Source organism: Chlorocebus sabaeus, chromosome 22 (assembly GCF_047675955.1).
Source record: "Chlorocebus sabaeus isolate Y175 chromosome 22, mChlSab1.0.hap1, whole genome shotgun sequence".
NCBI lineage: Eukaryota > Metazoa > Chordata > Mammalia > Primates > Cercopithecidae > Chlorocebus > Chlorocebus sabaeus.
In genome coordinates this window covers 50,932,223-50,953,312 of record NC_132925.1, presented here as the reverse complement: position 1 = coordinate 50,953,312, position 21,090 = coordinate 50,932,223, and the positions used below count along the sequence as shown (strand labels likewise).

The 21,090-nt window shown below is 52.4% G+C and overlaps 1 protein-coding gene across 2 annotated transcripts in view; it reads left to right on the top strand.

Annotated features, from left to right (window-relative positions):
- FBLN2 (fibulin 2) overlaps positions 1 to 21,090 on the top strand; it is a 90,038-nt gene that overhangs the window by 23,423 nt on the left and 45,525 nt on the right. For both annotated transcript variants that reach the window (XM_007985303.3, XM_007985300.3), the window contains exon 2: positions 1,088 to 2,416. In XM_007985303.3, the coding sequence (XP_007983494.1) occupies positions 1,129 to 2,416 (1,288 nt within the window). In that variant the 5' untranslated portion in view covers positions 1,088 to 1,128. The remainder of the gene's footprint in view (positions 1 to 1,087; positions 2,417 to 21,090) is intronic.

The window sequence follows — 21,090 nt, the reverse complement described above, 5'->3', positions numbered from 1 at the left end:
GCCCATGGGAGGGTCAGGTTGGGATGGCTCCTGTAGGGCCTTGAATGCCAGGCTCAGCTGGGAATCCAGACCTTTCCTTGCTGGCCATGGGAAACTGGGGCAGGCTGTGGGGCCGTGGCATGTCGGGGCCAGCTGCTGTCAGACCAGACTGGGTTCCCTGGGAAAGGGGAGGAGTGGAGTCAGGGTGGGCAGGGAGGTGGCGGGGCTGTTCCAGTGCAGACCGGAGGTGAGGCTGGAGCAGAGACAGGGCCTAGAGACGGAAGGAAGGGTAGAGACCGTGGGGAGGGAGTGGAGATGGATTGCGGGGAGAATGGACATGACTGGGCGAGTTGGTGGGGTTTTAGGGACAGCAAGGCATCAGGATGCATTTGCCAGTGCTACTGGGGAGGGGGACAGGAGCATCCCCTGGGGCTAAGCCTGCAGTCCCGGGGGTCTCACAGGGGTGTTCCTGAGTCCTAGGGTCTGCGGGCTGGGCTATAGTGGGGGTCTTGTTCTTGCCCAGCATTTCCCCACTGACTATATTTTCTGGCCAGCAGCTGTGGTGTGTGGCTGGGGACTGAGTCAGGGATCTGGGCAGAGATTGGTCGGGTGTGTGCATGGGACCGTGCATGTGAGACTGCCCAGGGTGTGTACTGGCACACGGGCATGCTGTGGGTGAGACAGTGTGTGTGTCTGCGTGGAGGGTTTTGGGGCATGTTGCTTAATGTGCCCTGGTGAGTGCGACCGAGTGGGTGTGGGGCTGTGCATGCATGTGTGTGTGGGCACGAGGGCTCACTCAGAGGGTCTGCCTCAGAATGCAGGTGAGGGTGGAGGGTTGAGTGGCCCAGCAAACACACGTGGGGCTGTCAGCAACTCCAGGTCAACACCTGTGGCAGCCAGTGACTGCACACTCATTTGTCTGTGATCTGCCCCACGTGTGACAGAGCCTGTGTGTGTGGGGGGAGGCAGTCCTTAGTGTGCTCCTGGGGATGAGGGCACGCGTGTGAGGTGGCTGAGGCTGGGCCCCCCTGCCCATGTGTGTGCCGGTGTGCACTCTGTCTGTGTGCGCACACCCAGTACTGACAGGCTTCCTTTCTGATTCCCCCAGGGTCTTGCAGGAGAGGGGACCGTCCTGGGCTGACCTGGACCATGGTGCTGCTGTGGGAGCCTGCAGGAGCCTGGCTTGCACTAGGCCTGGCCCTGGCTCTGGGCCCCAGCGTGGCCGCAGCTGCCCCTCGGCAGGACTGCACGGGTGTGGAGTGCCCACCGCTGGAGAACTGCATTGAGGAGGCGCTGGAGCCGGGTGCCTGCTGCGCCACGTGTGTGCAGCAGGGCTGTGCCTGCGAGGGCTACCAGTACTATGACTGCCTGCAGGGTGGCTTCGTGCGCGGTCGCGTGCCTGCCGGTCAGTCCTATTTTGTGGACTTCGGCAGCACTGAATGCTCCTGCCCACCAGGCGGCGGCAAGATCAGCTGCCAGTTCATGCTGTGCCCGGAGCTGCCGCCCAACTGCATCGAGGCTGTAGTGGTGGCTGACAGCTGCCCACAGTGTGGCCAGGTGGGCTGCGTCCACGCGGGCCGCAAGTATGCAGCTGGCCACACTGTTCATCTGCCACCCTGCCGGGCCTGCCACTGCCCTGACGCCGGCGGAGAGCTCATCTGCTACCAGCTCCCCGGTTGCCACGGGAACTTCTCAGATGCCGAGGAGGGTGACCCCGAGCGACACTACGAAGACCCCTACAGCTATGACCAGGAGGTGGCCGAGGTGGAAGCAGCAGCAGCCCTGGGGGGTGAGGTGCAGGCGGGTGCAGTCCAGGCAGGCGCAGGGGGCCCCCCAGCTGCTCTGGGAGGTGGGAGTCAGCCACTGTCCACCATCCAGGCACCCCCCTGGCCAGCTGCCCTCCCCAGGCCCACAGCAGCCGCTGCCCTGGGTCCCCCAGCCCCAGTGCAGGCCAAAGCTAGGAGAGTGACTGAGGACAGTGAGGAAGAAGAAGAGGAGGAAGAGGAGAGAGAGGAAATGGCTGTCACCAAGCAGCTGGCAGCAGGTGGCCACAGGGGGCTGGATGGGCTGCCCACTACAGCCCCAGCTGGACCCAGTCTTCCCATCCAGGAGGAGAGGGCAGAAGCCGGGGCAAGGCCCGAAGAGAACCTCATCCCGGATGCCCAAGCCACGTCCCGCAGCAGTGGGCTGGAGGGCATGACGCCTGCACCGGGCCTGGGCAAGGCCGCTCTCATCCCGACTCAGGCCGTGCCTGGCTCTCCCAGGGACCCAGTCAAGGCCAGCCCCCACACCATCCTGTCCACACCACTGCCTGATGCAGCCTGGATCCCACCCACCCGGGAAGTGCCCAGGAAACCGCAGGTTCTGCCCCATTCCCACGTGGAGGAGGACATAGACCCCAACTCTGTCCATTCTGTCCCCAGAAGCAGCCCTGAAGGTAAGACCCTGTCCTGGTTCCTTCAGGGCACTTTGTGTGGGAAGGGCATCCTCAGGCTCTGGCCACTGCCCCAGGTCTCTGCCTGGGACTGGGCATGCTGGATCTGTGGGGCCAGGCCTAGGGCGGCCAGCCTAGGCCCTTGATGTGGGCAGGAGGCTGTGAGAGTGCACCTTCTCCCAGGCCCAGCTCTTGGGATGGGGTGGGCGGATGGGAGTGGGGTTCCTGTTGTGGGAGGTGCTGGGCCCTCTGGTGGGGCTGTGGTTGTGGTCAAGGGTCCAGAAGGTGCACATCTTCAGAGCTGGGGGCCCTGAGAAGGGTTCCTGCCTCAGCCCGGTAGGCCCCCGCATGCCCTGGCAGGAAACGTGAAGGGCGGTCTCTTCTCAGCTGCCCCGGTGGCTGGCCTGTGACCTAGGAGCCTAGCATGGCCACCTCTGCCAATTTTTCAAAAAATGTCAGCCAGAAAGCTGAATTTTATGTGACGTCTTCCCATTTCTAAGTGTCTGCAGCAAATTCTAATCTCATAAGCATGTGTTGTAGAAGGAAGTGAACTCGTGGACAGAGGCAAGGTGGGTGGGCCATTTGAGCAGGGCCGCTGGCCATGCTGGGCCAGTGGAGTTGGTGGGGCCACACCAGCTGTACCCTCACTTCATGGAGGCCCCTCTTCAAGCTGGGCAGGCAGCTTCCCGTCAGTCCTTCCAGCAGCACCGAGTGCTTACAACCATGTACGCTGTTTCACCAGTGAGGCAACTGGGGTTTGCGGTGGTGCTGGAGGCTCAGGTCACACAACCAGTGAGCAGTGGGCCTGGAAGGCCCTGGAGCTTGACCGTATATCCTATATGCTCCAAGCCACCTGACACAGAGTTCAACACACTCCATTGGGCACATCAGAGCAGGCAGCCAGGACCAGGGCACCCAGGCTTCAGATGGGGACCGGCCCGAGGCTGTGCAGAGGCTGGTAGGCAGCCCAGGCCTCTTCCTGCCTGTCCATGCCTGCTCCCAGCAGGTCCTCCGTAGCCCAGCACAGTCAGACACCCCATTAGAAGACCCCATGGGCTGCGGTGAGGAGGGGAAGGGTCTACTGAGCCTACCTAAGAGCCATCCTCAAAGGGCTGTGCTGCTAAACAGGGGCCACAGCCCCCACGAGGCTGACACCTTCCTGCTCACTTTAGGAGCCTTGAACTTCTGCAGGAGATGATTCTGTCGCATCAGCTGGGAGCTTGCAGATCCAGAAACCTGGTCTAGCTTCCATGGGACCCTGGGGTGATGCTCCTAAGACCCCACCCATGTTTGAAACCCCTGCGGGCCAACACTGGAGAGGAGAGGCTTCAGGAGTCCTCTAGCAAACAGGTTAATCTGGGCAGATAACCCTGTGCTGCCACAGCCTGGGCAGTCTGAGGGCTTCACAGACCCGTGGACATTGGAAAGGCCCAGCACTCCCTCAGTGTGAGACGGGACAGCCCCGCACCTGGGGGGAGTGCCTCAAACACAAATCAGATCATGCCATCCTCTGCCCTATATGGCTCCCTTCTGCCCCTCCCCAGCCTCTTCTCACAACAGTCAGAGCTTCCTTTCAATCAAGTTCAGTTCCCTCTGGCTACAGAGCCTTTACACATGCTGTTTCCCCTGCCTGGAGCACCTCCTTCTCACCACTGCCCACTTACCACCTCATCCTCCACATTGCAGCTCAAGTGGAAGCTCAAGGCTCCCTCCAGGGAGCCTTCCTTGACCCCCAGGAGGAGTCAGATCCCCTGAGTGAGGCTCACCACTTCACTCCTCATCTCATATCACTGCTCAGAACATCACACCTCTGTGACTGCTGGGGTCTTTATCTCCCCGTCAAAGACCCAAGCTCCCCAAGGGCAGGGTCTCTGCTGGGTTTTGCCCAACCCTGTACATTCAGCATCTGTCCGGCTCCTGTACATATGCTGGGCACTCAAAAACCACTGTCAGAGGGTGGGCCGGGTGTGGTGGCTCACGCCTGTAATCCCAGCACTTTGGGAGGCCGAGGTGGGTGAATCACCTGAAGTCAGGAGTTCGAGACCAGCCTGGGCAACTTGGTGAAACTCCATCTCTACTAAAAATACAAAATTAGTCTGGCATGGTGGCGGGCACCTGCCATCCCAGCTACTTGGGAGGCTGAAGCAGGAGAATCACCACCTGAAAGGCAGAGGTTGCATGAACCAAGATCGTGCCATTGCACTCCAGCCTAGGTGACAAGAATGAAACTCAAAAACAAAAACAAAAACAAAACAAAACAAGAAATGACTGTCAGAGGGTGAAGAGCTGAAGAAGGCAGAAGAGAAGCCTGCTTCCACCACTTTCTGCCCTTGTGTCCACAGGCGGTGGCCTGAGCTCCCTGTAGCCCACTCTCCACTCTTGTAAACTAAGAGGACTGTTGTGAGGAGTACAGGGCTCGGTAATCAGAGTGCTGAGCACGGTGCCTAACAGAGTCACAGTGTTGAGGGATGTCTGCAGTCGACAGCAGCAGTCATTTGAGTTTTAGTGTTTCCCTGTTAGCCAGAGCATCACGGCATTCAGATACTCCTGCCCTGCAGAACCTGCTTGTGTAAGGCCCTGAGGAAGGGGCCCCTTTCCTGCCGTGCATTCCTGGGGCCACAGGCTGGCTGAGGCCTTCTGCAGGTCAGGGGCTTTCCCCAGCTGCTCTGGGAACCTCCAGCCTCCTGAGGGCCGCCCTGCCCCAGGATTCCTCTATGTGGTCCTCCATCGTGCCAGCCCTGCAGGAAAAGCCGCCCTCACAAAGCCCCTTGAGTGACAACAGACATCAGACCCCTTCTCCCCAGCCCAGGGAGCTGGGCATGTGGCTTCCATTAGGCCACATCTGGACATGCTCAGAGGCAGGGACGTCCTGGCCGAGGCAGTCTGGATCCCTGGCAGGGCTCCAGCTCAAAGACAGGACCCCCAGCCCAGCCAGGCCTGGGGCACTGGCTGGAAACCCCTTCTCTAGGCCCCAGGGCTGCCATGGCAACGTGGCTGGAGGGGTCACTTCCGGCCCCATTACCTCTCTTTCTGCAGGGCCCAGGGCAGAGCAGGGCAAAGCCACCTCCCCAGCTTCTCCTCACCAAGGGCTCCTCCATCATTCAGATCCCTCAAGGCTTCCCCCAACAACAGCAGCCAGGGGCTCTAAGGCCCAAACCCCACTTAGTCCAGGAGGCTCAGCTGGGCAGCCCGATCCCCCGCCTGCTGGGCTTCCATCTCCCATCCCTCCCATGCTGCATACACATGGCTGTGACCAGGGATAAACCTGCCTGTGTACATCTCTGTAACGCCCTCCTCCCCCGTTAGACCCTAAACGAGGGCGAGGTTGCGCCTGCCTTGCTCACTGTCGCAGCCTTGGCTCAGTGAGGGTGCTCTGTGAATATCTGTTGAAGATATCAGCGGGTGGGCTGAGGACAGATGGTGACTAATCATCGTCACATTTCTAATTACTCAGCAAGTCCTCAGCTGAGCGTTGAACACGAATTAGCTCATTTAATCCTCAAAGCAGCCGCATGACGCAGGGACTTCCCTGCTGCTTACAGATGGAAAAACTGAGGCACAAAACCATAAGCCACATACTCAAATTCTGTGGGTTGTAGAGCCAGAGCCCATGAATTGGTGATGACGAGTGGGCCATGGGTGGGCAGGAGGGTGAGAGATGGGGTGCGGGCGTGGATGTTTATCCGGCCAGGCCTGAGCTTCTGGGTCCCCTTTGAAATCATCCTCTGCCACTGGGTCCTTAAACTTTCCATTCCCTGCGCACCAAAAGCTGCAGCTGCCTGTCCCTGCCCTAATTCTGGTCTTTGGGCCTTTGCATGTGCTGGGTGCCAGATCAGTGGTCAGACAAGATAAGGGGGACTTAGTTGGGAGCCTGTCAGCCAGCAGTCCTCATCAAAGCCCACACCCAAAAATCCATTTGAGAAAGCTCAGGGCAGAGGGGAAAACTGAGGCTCCTGAGAACAAAGCTGCTTTCCAGGATCCCACAGCCCAGACTGGAGAGGCCTTGGGCATTAAGAGGCAGGGTTGGGGGCCAGGGGTGGGGCTGCTTCTATTTCAGAAACCCTGGAAGCTGCACTGCATGCACCACGCTCCTGAGCCTGGCTGCATGCCCTCCCTGGCACACGTGCACTTCATTACATACCCCACCCACAACATGCATGCTCCCCACCTCCCCCATCCCAGCCCGCCACCTCCCGCCTGTGACCTGGTGCTGCTAGCCACACCTCTTGGACTGTGCTCCACTGAGAATAGGGAGTGGAGCCTACCTCCCCAGCTTGTTGGGAGGATCAAATCACAGAAACAGGAGCCGGGCACCCAGGAGGTGCTTGGCGAGGGCGAGTTCTGTGCCCTGCCTACCATAAGCAGGTTGGAAGCGGAGTTGGCAGGGGTGGCAGCCGGTGGGCCTGGAGGAGCCCAGAGAGACCCCAGTTTCACCCTCGTTGCATGTGAATGGACTTTGCACATGATCCATGCCCAGCAAGTGCTGTGGGAGGCCTTGAGAGATGGGAAAATGGGATCCAAGCTGGTTAAGAGCCTTGCCCAAGGCCACAGCTGTGGGCAGCAGAATGAGTGGATGGGAACACTGCTGACACTCCAGAGCCCCTCATGCCCCCTCCTTCAGGAAGCCTTCCCAGATATGACACAGGCATGTCTTCCTCACAGCCCCCAGCCTGTGAACCAAGTCCATACTCGTTCATCTCTGCCTCTCCAGGGATGCCAGGACATGCTCACAGTTGACACCTAATGAAGGTTGTAGAGTAAATGATATGGGATTGAACAAGACACAGGCATCCAGCTGTGGGGACAGATCTCTAGAAACCTCAGAAGGGAGACAGGGAGAAAGTAGAGCTGGAGCTGGGGGAGGGGCTGAGCAAAGGCACAAAGATTCAGGAAGGCTTCCCAGAGGAGGTGCTGTCTGAGCTGGCCAGGAACAGGTGTAAGCAAATGCTTGGAACAGAGGGGAGATGGTTCGGGATGCTCAGAGGATGTCAGGAGAACTAGGGTGAGGAGGAATTACTGAGAGAAAGGGTGGTCAGGGGGATCCCCCCCCGGTTTACTCATTTATCCACCCAATATTTGTAGAACTCCAACTGTGTGCAGAGCCTGCTAGAGGCCCTTGGGCTCTGCAGAGAATATGACAGGTATGGTCCCCACCCTCACCTCACAGTGCTGACATTCTGTTGGGGAAGAAAACAGTAAACAAGTCCATGGGAGTTACCTGCTGTAATGTCAGGTATTACTAAGAGAAAGCAGGGTGAGGCCGTGTGTGGTGGCTCACACTTGTAATCCCAGCACTTTGGCAGGCCAAGGTGGGTGGATGGATCACCTGAGGTCAGGAGTTCAAGACCAGCCTGGCCAACATGGTGAAACCCCTGTCTTTACTAAAAATACAAAAATTAGCTGGGCATGGTGGTAGGCACCTGTAATCCCAGCTACTCAGGAGGCTGAGGCAGGAGAATCGCTTGAACCCAGGAGGCAGAGGTTGCAGTGAGCCAAGATTGCACCACCATACTCCAACCTGGGCGACAGAGCAATACTCTGTCTCAAAAAAAAAAAAAAAAAAAAAAAGAAAAAAAATTAAAGCATGGTAAGAGGAAGGGTGGGTGGACAGGGGAGTCCTCCCTGGGGCGGTGACCTGAGCAGAGAGCTGAAAGGAGGGGAGGAGCGGGCCACTTGGACACCTGGAAGAGGGAGCGGCGAGTGCAAAGGCCCCGGGGCAGGAAGGTGCCCGGACAGGAGGTCAGTGGAACTGAGATAAGTGGGGGAGAGGAAGGGAGATAGGGGATCTGGGAGGTCACTGGGGCAGGCTGTCTGAGGCCTGTGGCCACCATGAGGACTTTGGCTTCTACTCTGAGTGAGGTGAGAGCTACAGCAGGGTGTTGAGCAGAGAGGAGTGACACTGGCCAACTTAATGTGTTAACAGGATCCCTGGCTAGGAAGAGTGGCAGAATTGGTACAGGGCCCTCACAAGGAGCTCCCGAAAGGGAACACATCCTCTCTTGTCAACACAGAGACCCAGAGCACAGCTGTGCCTAGAGGCTCTGTCGGAGAGGATGGGAGCAGGTGGCTGCCCTGGGTCCACAGAGCTCTGAGACTGGACAGGTGCCCTGCATTTGCTGTGGGCCCCTCCAGGCCAGCTCCCCAGGTCTCGTTGCCACTAGCCCTGGCTGGCGGCTGGGTTCAGGCCCTCTGCTCAGGGGCATCTGTCAGAAGCAGCAAGTTTCACCCTGTGACAACCTGTAGATACTCCATGTGGACATCCCATTTCATGGAAGAGAAGCTCTCATCTTGGGGCTGTGGCGGGGGGCCCCAGTCTCCCAGTGGAGGAGGAGGGCTTGTGGTTCCCATGGGGGACCTAGAGGTACAAGCGGGTCTGGGTGGCTGGTAGCTGGGGGCGCCCTGTGTTTGCCTGCCTGGGCAAAATGCGTGCATTTCACAGCTGGACCTAACCCATCTTGAGGGTCCGGGGCCAAGGCTAGGCCTGTGGTGGGTTTCTTTATTTTAATTTTTAAAACTAACTCTGTGGGTTTATGCAAATAAAACCACTTTATTGAGATATTATTTGCATGCCATAAAGTCCATCTTTGAGGGACTAGTGGGTTTTAGTAGATTCAGAGTTGTGCAGACATCCCCAAAATCTAATCTCAGAGCATTGTCATCACTCCAGAAAGACACCCACATCCTGTAGCAGTCACTTTCCATTCCCTCCTTCTCCCAGTCACTGGCAGCCAGGAATTTCCCTTCTGAGTCTATGGATTTGCATATTCTGGATACCCCTGGACTCTCTGGGAATCATGCACTATGTGGTTTCTTGTGTGTGACTCTTTCATTTAGCACAATGTTTTCAGGGTCCATTCATGTGGTAGCATGTGCCATTAATTCCTTTTCATGGTTGAATAATGCTGTATGAACATACCACATTTCAAAAATCTGTTCATCTGTTGATGGACATTGTTCTTCCAACTTTTTGGTATCATGAGTAATGTAGCTATTCATATTCATGTGTAAGTTTTTATATGGACACATGTTTTCATTCATCTTGGGAACATATCTAGGAGTGGCATTGCTGGGCCACATGGTAACTCTGTATTTAACCCTTAGAAGAACTACCAGACTGAGGCCGGGTGTGGTGGCTCACGCCTGTAATCCCAGCACTTTGGGAGGCCGAGGCAGGCAGATCGCTTGAGGTCGGGAGTTCAAGACCAGCCTGACCAACCTGGAGAAACCCCATCTCTACTAAAAATAAAAAATTAGCCGGGCGTGGTGGCACATGCCTGTAATCCCAGCTACTCGGGAGGCTGAGGCAGGAGAATCGCTTGAACTTAGGAGGCGGAGGTTGCGGTGAGCCACAGTTGCGCCATTGCACTCCAGCCTGGGCAACGAGAGCAAAACTCTGTCCAAAAAAAAAAAAAAAAAAAGAACTATCAGACTGTTTTCCAAAGTGACTGCACCATTTTACATTCCCACCAGCAGTGCACAAGGGTTCCAGTTTCTCCACATCCTCACCAGTTGTTATAGCCATCCTAGTGTGTATGAAATAGCGTCTTATTGTGGTTTAGATTGCAGTTCCCTGATGACTAATGATGCTGAGCATGTGTTCATGAGACTGCTCTAGAAACTTCTAGAATACACAAGCACACATCCCATTAGCCTCAAAGTGATGACATCATCACACTGTCATGTAGTCTCTGGAGAACTCCACTATACACTGTGCTCTGGGGGAGAGTGTATGAAGAAGGTAACCAATGTCCTAATGTTATTACAAACATAATTTTGACCTTATGGATCTCTGAAAGGGTCTTAGAGACCCTGTAGGGCCAGGACCACACTTGAGAACCACTGGTCAGTGCAACTACAAGCATGTAGGTGCGTGCACGTATTTTTCACAAGATATAGGATGCACAGTGTTCTGTTCTATGCCTTTTTCAAATAACTATGAATATTGGAGCTCTTCCCTGTCACTGCATGGAAAGTCCCCTTTCTGTGTTTGACGGCCGCAATGCCCCACAGCATGCAGACCCCATCTTTGATTTACCAGTTCCCTTACTGATGGATATTCAGGTTGGTTCCAGTCTTTTGCTCTTAAAAAGCGATGCTGCTGTGAGCATCTCTATAGCATGGCCCACTGTGGAATTGTGAGGTCAATGTGTCTGTGCTTTTTTTCTTTGTGTGCTGTTCATTGACACATAACCACTAGAACCTGTCAGAAGCACACAGCTTAAATGAATTTTCACAAGTGAACACACCTGTGGAGCTGACCATCAGCTCATGAGACAAGACCAGCCCCTAGGAAGCCTCCTTTGTGCCCCTCCTAGGAAACCACTTTTCTTGACTTACAATGGCAGAGGTTAGTTTTCCTGCTCTTAAACTTTTATAAATGAACAGACTGTGCTGTCGCGTGTATCGGCAAGGGGGTCTTTTTGATTGTTGCGTAGTGTTCCATTGTAGGGATTGACCCTGCCTAGCTTGTTCCTTGGCTGGGGGCATTGGGGTTGTTTTCAGTTGAGGCCGTGAGCTTTCTCTGCCAGGGTCCTGGTCCTTATGCCTGTGCATTTCTGTTGAGAGGTGCTGGCTGGCTCAGCACTAGGAGATACAGATGTATTTTTATGGCCCTGGTAGATGTTGTTTGTTTGTTCGCCCTGGAGGGTGTACTGGATTTTACTTACACCTGCAGTACATAAGAATGTCTCTTTCCTCATTCTGTTCATGCGACAAATATTTATTGAGTGCCTCTCTCACTGTTGCAGGTGCGGGGGAGACAGGGTAAGCAAAACAGACAAGACTGGAGCTGCCACTCGTGGGGTAGCTGTGTTGAATGTTCACACAGTCAACAAAATGAACATCTGAAATCTGACACGTTAGATGGTGAAAGTGCTAAAGAGGAAATTCAGCAGGTTCTGGACTTTGCCAGTCTGAGAGGTGGGGGGCAGCCTCTCCTGGTGGTTTTAGTTTGTGCGTAGCTCTCCACCCACCTCGTCTGAGGGTTCCCCAGTGAGTCTCCCTGGTCACACTCCCACCAACACTGCTGTGGGGTGGCCTTCCTGCCATTCTCACCAAACCAATGTTAGTCTTTCCTCCTTGGACACACCTCAGTCATGGTACAAATGACCCATTGTCACAATAATGCAAGTGAGGCAACCACAGCACCTCCATAGCACACGCAGTGCACATTTATTATTGCTCCCAAGTCCACAGGCCAGTTGGGCAGTCCTGCTGACGTAGCCAGGCGTGGCTGACATCAGCTGGGCCTGAGCGTGTGTCTGTGATCTCCTGGCAGCTGAGCTGGTCCGGGATGGCCTCAGCCAGGATGGCTCATGTCTGTGCCACGTGGTCTCCAGCTGGTTAGCTCTGGTGTGTTCTCATTGTGGGAACAAGAGAAAGATTAGAAACACATAGGTGTTTTAATTTAGGATCTTGAAGCTGGAGAGCAGTCCTTCAATTATTAAGATAGTTTGAGATTTTATTACTTCCTGGGAGATACGTGGTGCACCTGGGGGCCACACACACAGGGAAGTCAGGGAGCACAAGGCTGGGGCGGGGGGGGGGAGGTGCGGGGAGAGGGGTGGGCCTGGGGCACTGGCTTTCACTGGGGTCCAGGGTGGGGAACATGAAAGTCTGGTAGTTGTTGGGTAGTTTAAAGCAAGCAGGCCTGAGATTTGAAACAAACGGATGCAAAGTCCTTTCCTGGATGGATGCGTTATTTTGGAATCCTGCTGGCCTGGAGGCCAAGTGTGGGTTTGGGGCGAGAGCTCTTTGGGCTGAAGCAGAGGAAAGACAACAGGAGTTTATCCTCTAAGTTACCTGGCCAGTCAGACGTGGAGGCTGAGGTAGTACGTGTGTGGTAAACCTCAACACCCATGGGCTCTTGCACCTGGGCTCAGAACTAGCTGGGCCACTGCTTTTGCCACATTGTGTTGTCAGCCAGTTAGGAGGCCAGCCCAGGGTCAAGGCTCCTGGCCACGAGAGTCACTGCAGAGTCCCACTGCCATGGTGGGGATTAAGGAGGGGGAGAATGCAGGCGGTCAGTCCAGTGGGTGCCCCATGCCTGAGCACCAAGCCCCAGACCCCGTGCCGGTGCTTTACATGCCTCATCTTATTTAGTTCCCATAGTGACCCTACAGCAAAGGGATTACGAGTCCCTTCCCACTGTGGTGTCAACCTGTGCCTGGCCACGGCCTAGGGCAAGGAAGTGTTGAGCCCAGCTCTGAACCCAGATCGGTTGATGTAAAAGGCATCTCTGTATTTTCTGCCTGGGTCCTGGCACAGGGCTCCCCAGGTTGGAGGCTGGCTCTACCCCTCACTAGCTGTGTGACCTCGGGCAAATTTCCTAACTATCCTGGGCCTCAAGATTTCTCACCCGTAAAAGGGGCTTACTGATGGCTCCCTCCCAGAGCTGTGTTCTCAGTGGGAAGAACGCCTGCGGTGGACACCAGGTGCAGGGGAGGCCTGCCACAAAGCAGAGCTCCACTCATGGCTGGCATCCTGGATGCTGTGGTTCCAAGTCCTGAGGCCCTGCTGGGAGGGTGGCGGTCTCTGAGCCCTGGGCTGCATCCTGTTCACGCACCCAGGCCAAGGCCGCAGATGCGGCTTTCCTGAGGCTGAACCATGCCTGGGAGTCCTTGGCCTCCTGAGCCTTCCAGAATCCTGGGGGCCTGAGTGAGCTGGAGTTCAGGATCTGTGCTGCGGGTTTCCCTGCAGGCAGTGTCAGCATTCTCTATCTGCCAGCACCTCCTCTAGGCTAGGCCAGGCTGTGTGCCTCTAGGACCTCTGGCCTGCAGCATGTGGGGCTTTGAGGGGAAGCTTCTGGTTGAGATCAGAATTGTGTGGGCTGGGGCTCTGGTGGGACCTCCACTCCCTTGTCCACTCCTAGGCCTCCATGCTGGGAAAGTGGGCTTGGGGCCAAGTTGAAGTGAGATTGAGCCTGCTTTGGCCCTCAGAGAGTGAACTCCTGCCTGTGCTGCTCCTGGCTGTGTGACCTCAGGCAAGTGACTCACCCTCTCTGAGCCTCAGTTTCTGCATCTGTACAATGGGGTGGTCCTGTTAGTCTCAGGATTACTGAGAGGAACAGGCAGGCTAACGGCAGCCAGCACCGAGTGGTGCTCCCTGCCTCTTCCTGCCAGAAGTTCTGCAGGAACTGGGGTGGCGGGGGAGGGATGAGAAGAGGGCTTTGTGTTTTTGTTTCTTCAGACAGATGTAGATGTGTATCTTCTGGTGGCCAGAAGTTGTCCCCTCTGGCAAAAGAGCAGAGGGGCCAGGCCTGGTGGGGTTGGGCAGGGGCTGTTCAACTGCTGTGTTTGCCACTCCAGCTGCCTACAGATGTGCAGCAGCGTGTTCCTCAGTGGCTGTCTCCCTCCCATGCTGCCCTCTTGTTTTGGCCTCTGCCAACTGCGTTAGCAAATGCGCGAGCTGCGAGACCCCTCCTTCAGCCACACAGCCTGGCTGCGAGGCTGGCTTCCCACAGACAAGGGGAGGGGCACCCTTCTCTACTGAGTCTGCATGTGGGGCCCTCTTCGTCACCCTCACAGGTCACCCTGCATCAGTGGAGCATTTATTATGTGCCAGGCACTGTGTTCATCACTGGACACGTATCAGTCCATTATGCGTCATGACCCCCTGTGAGGGGATGTCATCATTTTGTCCGTTTTGTAGACAAGGTGACTGAGGCCCAGACAGGTTAAGTGAATTGTCCAAGTTTCCTGAAACCAGTGAAGTAGATGTTTGCAAACCCCTGACTTGGCCCTCTCTACCAGGCACTTCCACCTCCTGCCTGCTGCCTCCCTGAGTTTGCCTGGCTGCCCAGCATGAGCAGGCATTTCCCTGTTGTGGGCAGACGAGGCTTCGGGACTCTCTGGATGGCTGGGCGTGAGGGGCAAAGGTGAGCCCAGGGCAAGCTGGCAGGCCTCAGGCTCCGCACTCACCCCCCCACCTCCAACCCTTCAGGCTTCTCCCTGGTATCTGCCTGGTCAAGGTCTAGGCCGGTGGACCTGGTGGGGCTGTAGTTTCAAGTATAGTCAAGGGCCGCATAAGGACGTTTTGGTCAGTGATGGACCCCATATATGACGCTGGGATTAGCAGGTAGGCAAGCCTGCTCTGCACAGAGGGCCCAGAACCTGGGGGCAGGGGAGTGGGGAGAGAGGGAGTAAGAGGCTTTCTCTCCTGCTTCCAGCCCCGCCCTCTCACCTGCCCCCCTCACCCTTTGGGTGCCGGGGATTCAGTGGGAACCACAAAGGTGAAGACCCTTAGGGATGAGGGTCCCTGCTGTCACTCCAGCAGCCAGCTTTTAGAATGCATATGATGGAGAAGCAGCACTAGAAGTCTGGGAGTGAAACAGCTTGTGGGAAAGTAGGGGCCGTGGGGACCAGAGACTGTACCTAGAACACAAGGGCAGTCACTGCTGCTATTGCCCTGGGGCTGTGGAGGCCCAGGATGGCCCAAAATTTTGGATTTTCTGCAAGAAGCCTGGGATCTGGAACTTCATATGACAGCTCCCAATTTGTAAATATTAGCAATTCGTTCACATATTTTTAAAGCACCCAGAAAGTACGCTACAGGCACCTGCTTGCTGCCGTAACTTGGACTCTCCCTCTGCCACCCCTCATGACACCACTAGGATGACACAGAGGCCCAGGACTGGGTGAGGAGCCGCAAGCTCCGCATAATGACATTCCCATCAATGATGTACTCCATATGTGATGGTCCCATACGATTATGGTGAAGCTTAAGGAGCTGAAAAATGCCTTTTGCCTAGTGACAGCGTAGCCATTATTCGTGTTTGTGGTGATGCTGGTATAAACAAACCTACTGCACTGCCAACAGTATAAAAGCCTAGCACACGGGCTGGGCGTGGTGGCTTATGCCTGTAACCCCAGCACTTTGGGAGGCCAAGGCAGGAGAATCACTTGAACCCAGGAGGCAGAGGTTGCAGTGAGCCAAGGTTGCGCCATTGCACTCCAGCCTGGGCAACAAGAATGAAACTCTGTCTCAAACAAAACAAAACAAAGCAAAAAGCCTAGCATATGTAGTTAGTTACAGTGCATCATACTTGATAATGAATGTCTGTGTTACCAGTTTATGTATTTACTATATTTTTGTTGTTATTTTGGTAGGCCTAGGGCACTACTGTGCACTAGTGTGTTATCTGGCTTTCTACTTATTTAAAAAATAATTAACTATAAAACAGCCTCTGGCAGGTCCTTTGGGAGGTATCCAGGAGAAGGCATTGCTATCATGGGAGATGACAGCTCCATGCATGTTACTGCCCCTTAAGACTTCCCAGTGGGATAAGATGTGGAGGTGGAAGGCAGTGATATTGATGATCCTGACCCTGTGTAGGCCTAGGCTAGTGTGTGTGTTTATGTCTTAGTTTCTTTTTTCTTCTTTTGAGATGGATTCTCGCTCTTGTTGCCTACGCTAGAGTGCAGTGGCGTGATCTTGGCTCACTGCAACCTCCACCTCCCGGGTTCAAGCAATCTTCTGCCTCAGCCTCCTGAGTAGCTGGGATTACAGGTGCCCACCACCACGCCAGGCTAATTTTTGTATTTTTAGTAGAGATGGGGTTATACCATGTTGGTCAGGCTGGTCTCGAACTCCTGACCTCGTGATCTGCCTGCCTCGGCCTCTCAAAGGGTTGGGATTACAGGCATGAGCCACCACGCCTGGCCTATGTCTTAGTTTTTTTTTTTTTTTTGGAGACAGAGTCTCGCTCTGTCGCCCAGGCTGGAGTGCAGTGGCGTGATCTTGGCTCACTGCAACCTCCGCCCGTGGGGTTCAAGAAAATTCTCCTGTCTCAGCCTCCTGAGTAGCTGGGACTAGAGGTGCATGCCGCCACGCCTAGCTAATTTTTCTTTTTCTTTTTGTATTTTAGTAGAGACGGGTTTCACCGTGTTGCCCAGGCTGGTTGCAAACTCCTGAGCTCAGGCAATCCGCCCGCCTCAGCCTCCCAAAGTGCTGGGATTACAGGAGTGAGCCACCGTACCCGGCCTATGTCTTAGTTTTTAAGAAAAAAGTTTTAAAAGTAAAAAAAAAAAAAAAAAAAAAAAAAAATTAAAAATAGGCTGGGTGCGGTGTTTCATGCATGTGATCCCAGCACTGTGGGAGGCTGAGGCGGGTGGATCACCTGAGGTCAGGAGTTTGAGACCAGCCTGGCCAACATGGTGAAACCCTGTCTCTACTAAAAATACAAAAATTAGCCGGTCACAGTGGCGCAGGACTGTAATCCCAGCTACTTGGGAGGCTGAGGTAGGAGAATCGCTTGAACCCGGGAGGTGGAGTTTGTAGTGAGCCCAGATCAGGCCACTGCACTCCAGCCTGGGTAACAGAGCGAGACTCTGTCTCAAAAAAAATAAAAATAAAAATAAAAATAAAAACACATATAGAGTAAGATATAAATAAATATTTTTCTATAGCTGTACAATGAAGGCATTTATGTTTTAAGGTAAGCGTTATTACAAAAGGGTAAAAAAGTTTATAAAGTAAAAACATTACAGTAAGCTAAGATGAATTTATTATTGAAGTAAGAAAAATGTTTTAAACTAAATTTAGTGTAGCCGAAGTGTCCAGTGTTTCTAAAATCTGCAGTAGTGCACAGTAGTGCCCCAGGTCTTCAGATGCACTCACCACTCACTCATGGAGTCACCCAGGGCAGCGTCCAGTCCTGCAAGCTCCATGGGTGGTAAGGGCCCTGTAAACCAAAAATAAAATTCTAAAACCCCGCCCTCCGCCGCCCCCAACGATCTAACTGGATTTCCTCCTCAGCAGGGGCTCTTAAAATTTAACTTGAAAGACTGGTTCAGGCCATGAAGGGAAGTGGGGGTTGGACAGGCCTCTATACCTCTCACATTAACATCAACACAGATTTTAAGTCTGATAAGAAACATTTTACAGCCTAGCTAAAAGCTTCATCTACATGATAAAACTACACCATGCACAACCTCTTATCCTATCCCAAACATCATTCCTTTCTGTTGATCCTAGGTCTTCAGACAAACTCAACCAATCGTCAACCAGAAAATGTTTAAATTTACCTATGGCCTGGAGGCGCCCTCCAATCTTGCTTTGAGTTGTCCTGCCTTTCTGGACCAAACTAATGTGTTTCTTAAATGTACTTGATTGATGTCTCATGCCTCCCTAAAATGTACAAAACCAAGCTGCACTCCAACCACCCTGGGCACCAGTGGTCAGGACTTGCTGAGGCTGTGTCTTGGGCACGTATCCTCAACCTTGAAAAAAAAACTTAAAATACTTTCTGAATTAACTGAGACCTGTCTCAGATTTTCTGGGTCTGCAGACCCAGAAAATACAGGGGAACCACTTTTTATCTTTTATACCGTATTCTTACTGTGCCTTTTCTATGTCTAGCTTTGTTTAGATTCACAAATACTTACCATTGTGTTCCAGTTGCCTATAGTAGTACTCAGTACAGTCAAGTTCTGGACAGGTGTGTCGCCTAGGAGCAAGGCTACATCATGCAGCCCAGGTGTGTCGTAGTCTATGCCACTTAGGTGTGGGTAAGGACATAAAGTGTCCTTTCTCAGAATGTGTCCCCTCCGTTAAGTGATGCATAATTGTGTGGGGTGAAGGGTAATGGAAATCTGCCAGGTGGAGGCACGGGGCATTCGGTTCTGGAAGGTCCCTAGCCTGGCCCCGTGGCTTCTCATTGGGAACCCTGAGCTCCAGGTCCCAGACCACCTTGGCTTTGCTCTGGCAGAGCACAGCTGGTGGCTGCTCCTGGGGTACCTGCTGCCTCTTTTCCAGGCAGGACTTCTGAGTCAACGCCTCCCCGGCCAGCGCGGATCACCTGAGGCTTTGCAGAAAACCACACTGGACAGCTCTGGTGCCCCATTTCCTGTTTACTTCTAAGAGAAAAAAAGATCCAGTTTATATTATGTGATATTTTGACTTTTATTTTTTATCAATCACTATTAATGTTTCTAAAAAGGTATGTTTACATTTCTCACAGTAAATACTGGCCTGGGAACACCAAAATTGCTATGTAGTTAAATATATCTTACTAAACTATACGTATGACGGGCTGGAAATTAAGCGAGAAAGAAAAAACAATAAACAGAATTAAGTCATTTGTAAGATTTATCTATAAGTAACACAAAACATTATTCTAAGAATCAGAATTACATCAAACTTCAGTTTGAGCAGAAATACAGCCTCTTAGGTAATAGCAGTTCCTTAAAAAATAATGTAATTCACAGTTCTTTCTGAGAAGGGACAGTGCACACTTTTAGTGTCTTGCAAGTTCCACACATTTCTTTTTAAACAGAGTTAAACTTGTCAAGAATTTCTGTGCTTCTCCTGAATCAGGGCGGCCCAGAATTGTGCAAGATACTTTTCTCTCTTTTGCATAGAATTGGCCCCCAGACATCTCAACAAAAATAACCCATGAAAATGCCGATGACAGTCGCACACATCACTGGCTCCCTGGAGGGTTGTGGAAGGGTGAGGCTTGTCCATAGGTCATCTGACTGAGAACATACCACTGTCCAGAGCTTTCTAAGGAGCAGCTGGAAGTCAGATACTATGGAGTCTCACAGCCCCTCCCCCCATGTTGTTGAAGCCCACCGTCAAGCCCCCTTTGGTAACTGTGACTCCCAGCCGCAGCTCACTAACATCTCAGGGTTCCAGCTGGAACCCCAGCCCACACCAAGCAGCTGGGACAGACTTTCACTGGGGCTGTTTGAGGAGGAAGGGGGCTCAGTGAAGAATGGGCTCAGCCTCATCATTATCCAGTGCTCTCTCTCGTTTAGGACACACACACACACGGATATTTCAATCTTGACACTGTATCTTGCAACTCTAAAAAATAACGATATTCTCTAATATTATCACATACTCTGACCCTACACTTAACACAATTACCAATGCCCTAATGCCTTCTAATATTCAGACTATATTAATCTCTTTCTTCTTCTTCCCAAAGGGTATCGTATAGCTCGTTTTGTGAAAGTACTGTCTAATCAAGGATGATTAGATATTTGGTTTATTTTTGGTTGTTATGTGTCCTGAGTTTTCTTTTTTCTTAAAGTTTCTATTGAAGCATAATATACATGCTCTTGAGTGTCTTTTAATCCAAATTAATATAACAGTACTCCTCTTAGAGCTTTTTATTAGAGTAAAATGTATAGACAGTAAAGCAACAAGCCTTAATAGAACAGTCTAGCAAGTTTCTACTTAATGTGTAAACCCAGGCATTCCACAGTCAAGATAGAAAGCATTTCAAGCACCCCAGAGTTTTCCTGGTGCCCTTTCTGAGTTCTTACACCCCATTGCTGCCTGAAACCATTATTTTGACTTTTATCACCATCTATTATTCTTGCCCATTATTTTTGATTTTTTTGTAGAGATGGGGTCTACCTATGTTGCCCAGGTGGGTCTCAAACTCCTGGCCTCAAGCAATCCTCCTGCCTCGCCCTCCTAAAGTGCTGGGATTATAGGCAGGAGCCACCGTGCCTGGCCTAACTCTTGCCTAGTCTTTAATTAATTAATTTATCGAGACAGAGTCTCGCTCTGTTGCCCAGGCTGGAGTCCAGAGGTGCCATCTTGGCTCATTGCAACCTCCGCCTCCCAGGTTCAAGTGATTCTCATGCCTCAGCCTCCCAAGTAGCTGGGATTACAGGTGCCCACCATGACGCCTGGCTAATTTTTGTATTTTTGCTAGAGATGGGGTTTCATCATGTTGGCCAGGCTGGTCTTGAGCTCCTGACCTCAAATGATCCTCCTGCCTCAGTCTCCCAAAGTGCTGGGATTGCAGATGTGAGCCACCATGCCCAGCCCTGTTTTGTTTCCTATTCTTGAATTTATTTTGAATGATGGGAATGTACAGCGTGATCTTGCTTGTGTTTGACTTCTTTAGCTCAAGATAAAGTATTTGAGACTCATGCATGTTCGTGCATATAGCAGTAGTTCATTTTTTAGAAAATTACTGTTTATGATTCCATTGCAGGAATAAATCATAGTTTTAAAAATCAATTTTAGTGTCGATGGACATTTGGGTTACACAGTTGCTGTGAGCATTCTCGTCTGTGTCTTTGGAAGACTTAGGCATCCATATCTGTTGGATACATACGAAGGACTGGAGTTGCTGCATCAAAGGTTATGTTTAACGTTAGCAGATACTGCCAAATGGTTTTCCAAAGTACATTGCCAGTTTACATCCCTACCAGCCATGCATGAGAGTTCCATTTGCTCCACATTTTTGCCAGCTCTGGTGGTTGCCATTCTTTGTAATTTTGGCCAGTCTGGAGGGTGTGTAGTAATAGCTCACTGTGGCCTTTATTTGCCTTCTGTTACAAGTTATGATGTTGTCTATATTTTCATATTACTCTTGGCTATTTTGTTGTCATTTGCCTATTTTAAAATTAAGTTTCTTTGTCTTATTGATTCATAGGCATTTTAAAAATGTGTTCTGGTTATGAGTCTCTTGTTTGATTCCACATATGTGATCTCATTCTAGGACTTGCCTTTCTACTCTCAATAAAACTTGCTGATGAATTCATTGCAAATGTTGTCATCCGAGGAACACAAAGTCCAAATTGGAATGAAGTGTCATCTATTGATCCGTATATTTATGTTAATACATTTTGTATTAACAAATAGCCCCTAGACATCTCACATGGGGTTTCACCGTGTTGGCCAGGCTGCTCTCGAACTCCTGACCTCAGGTGATC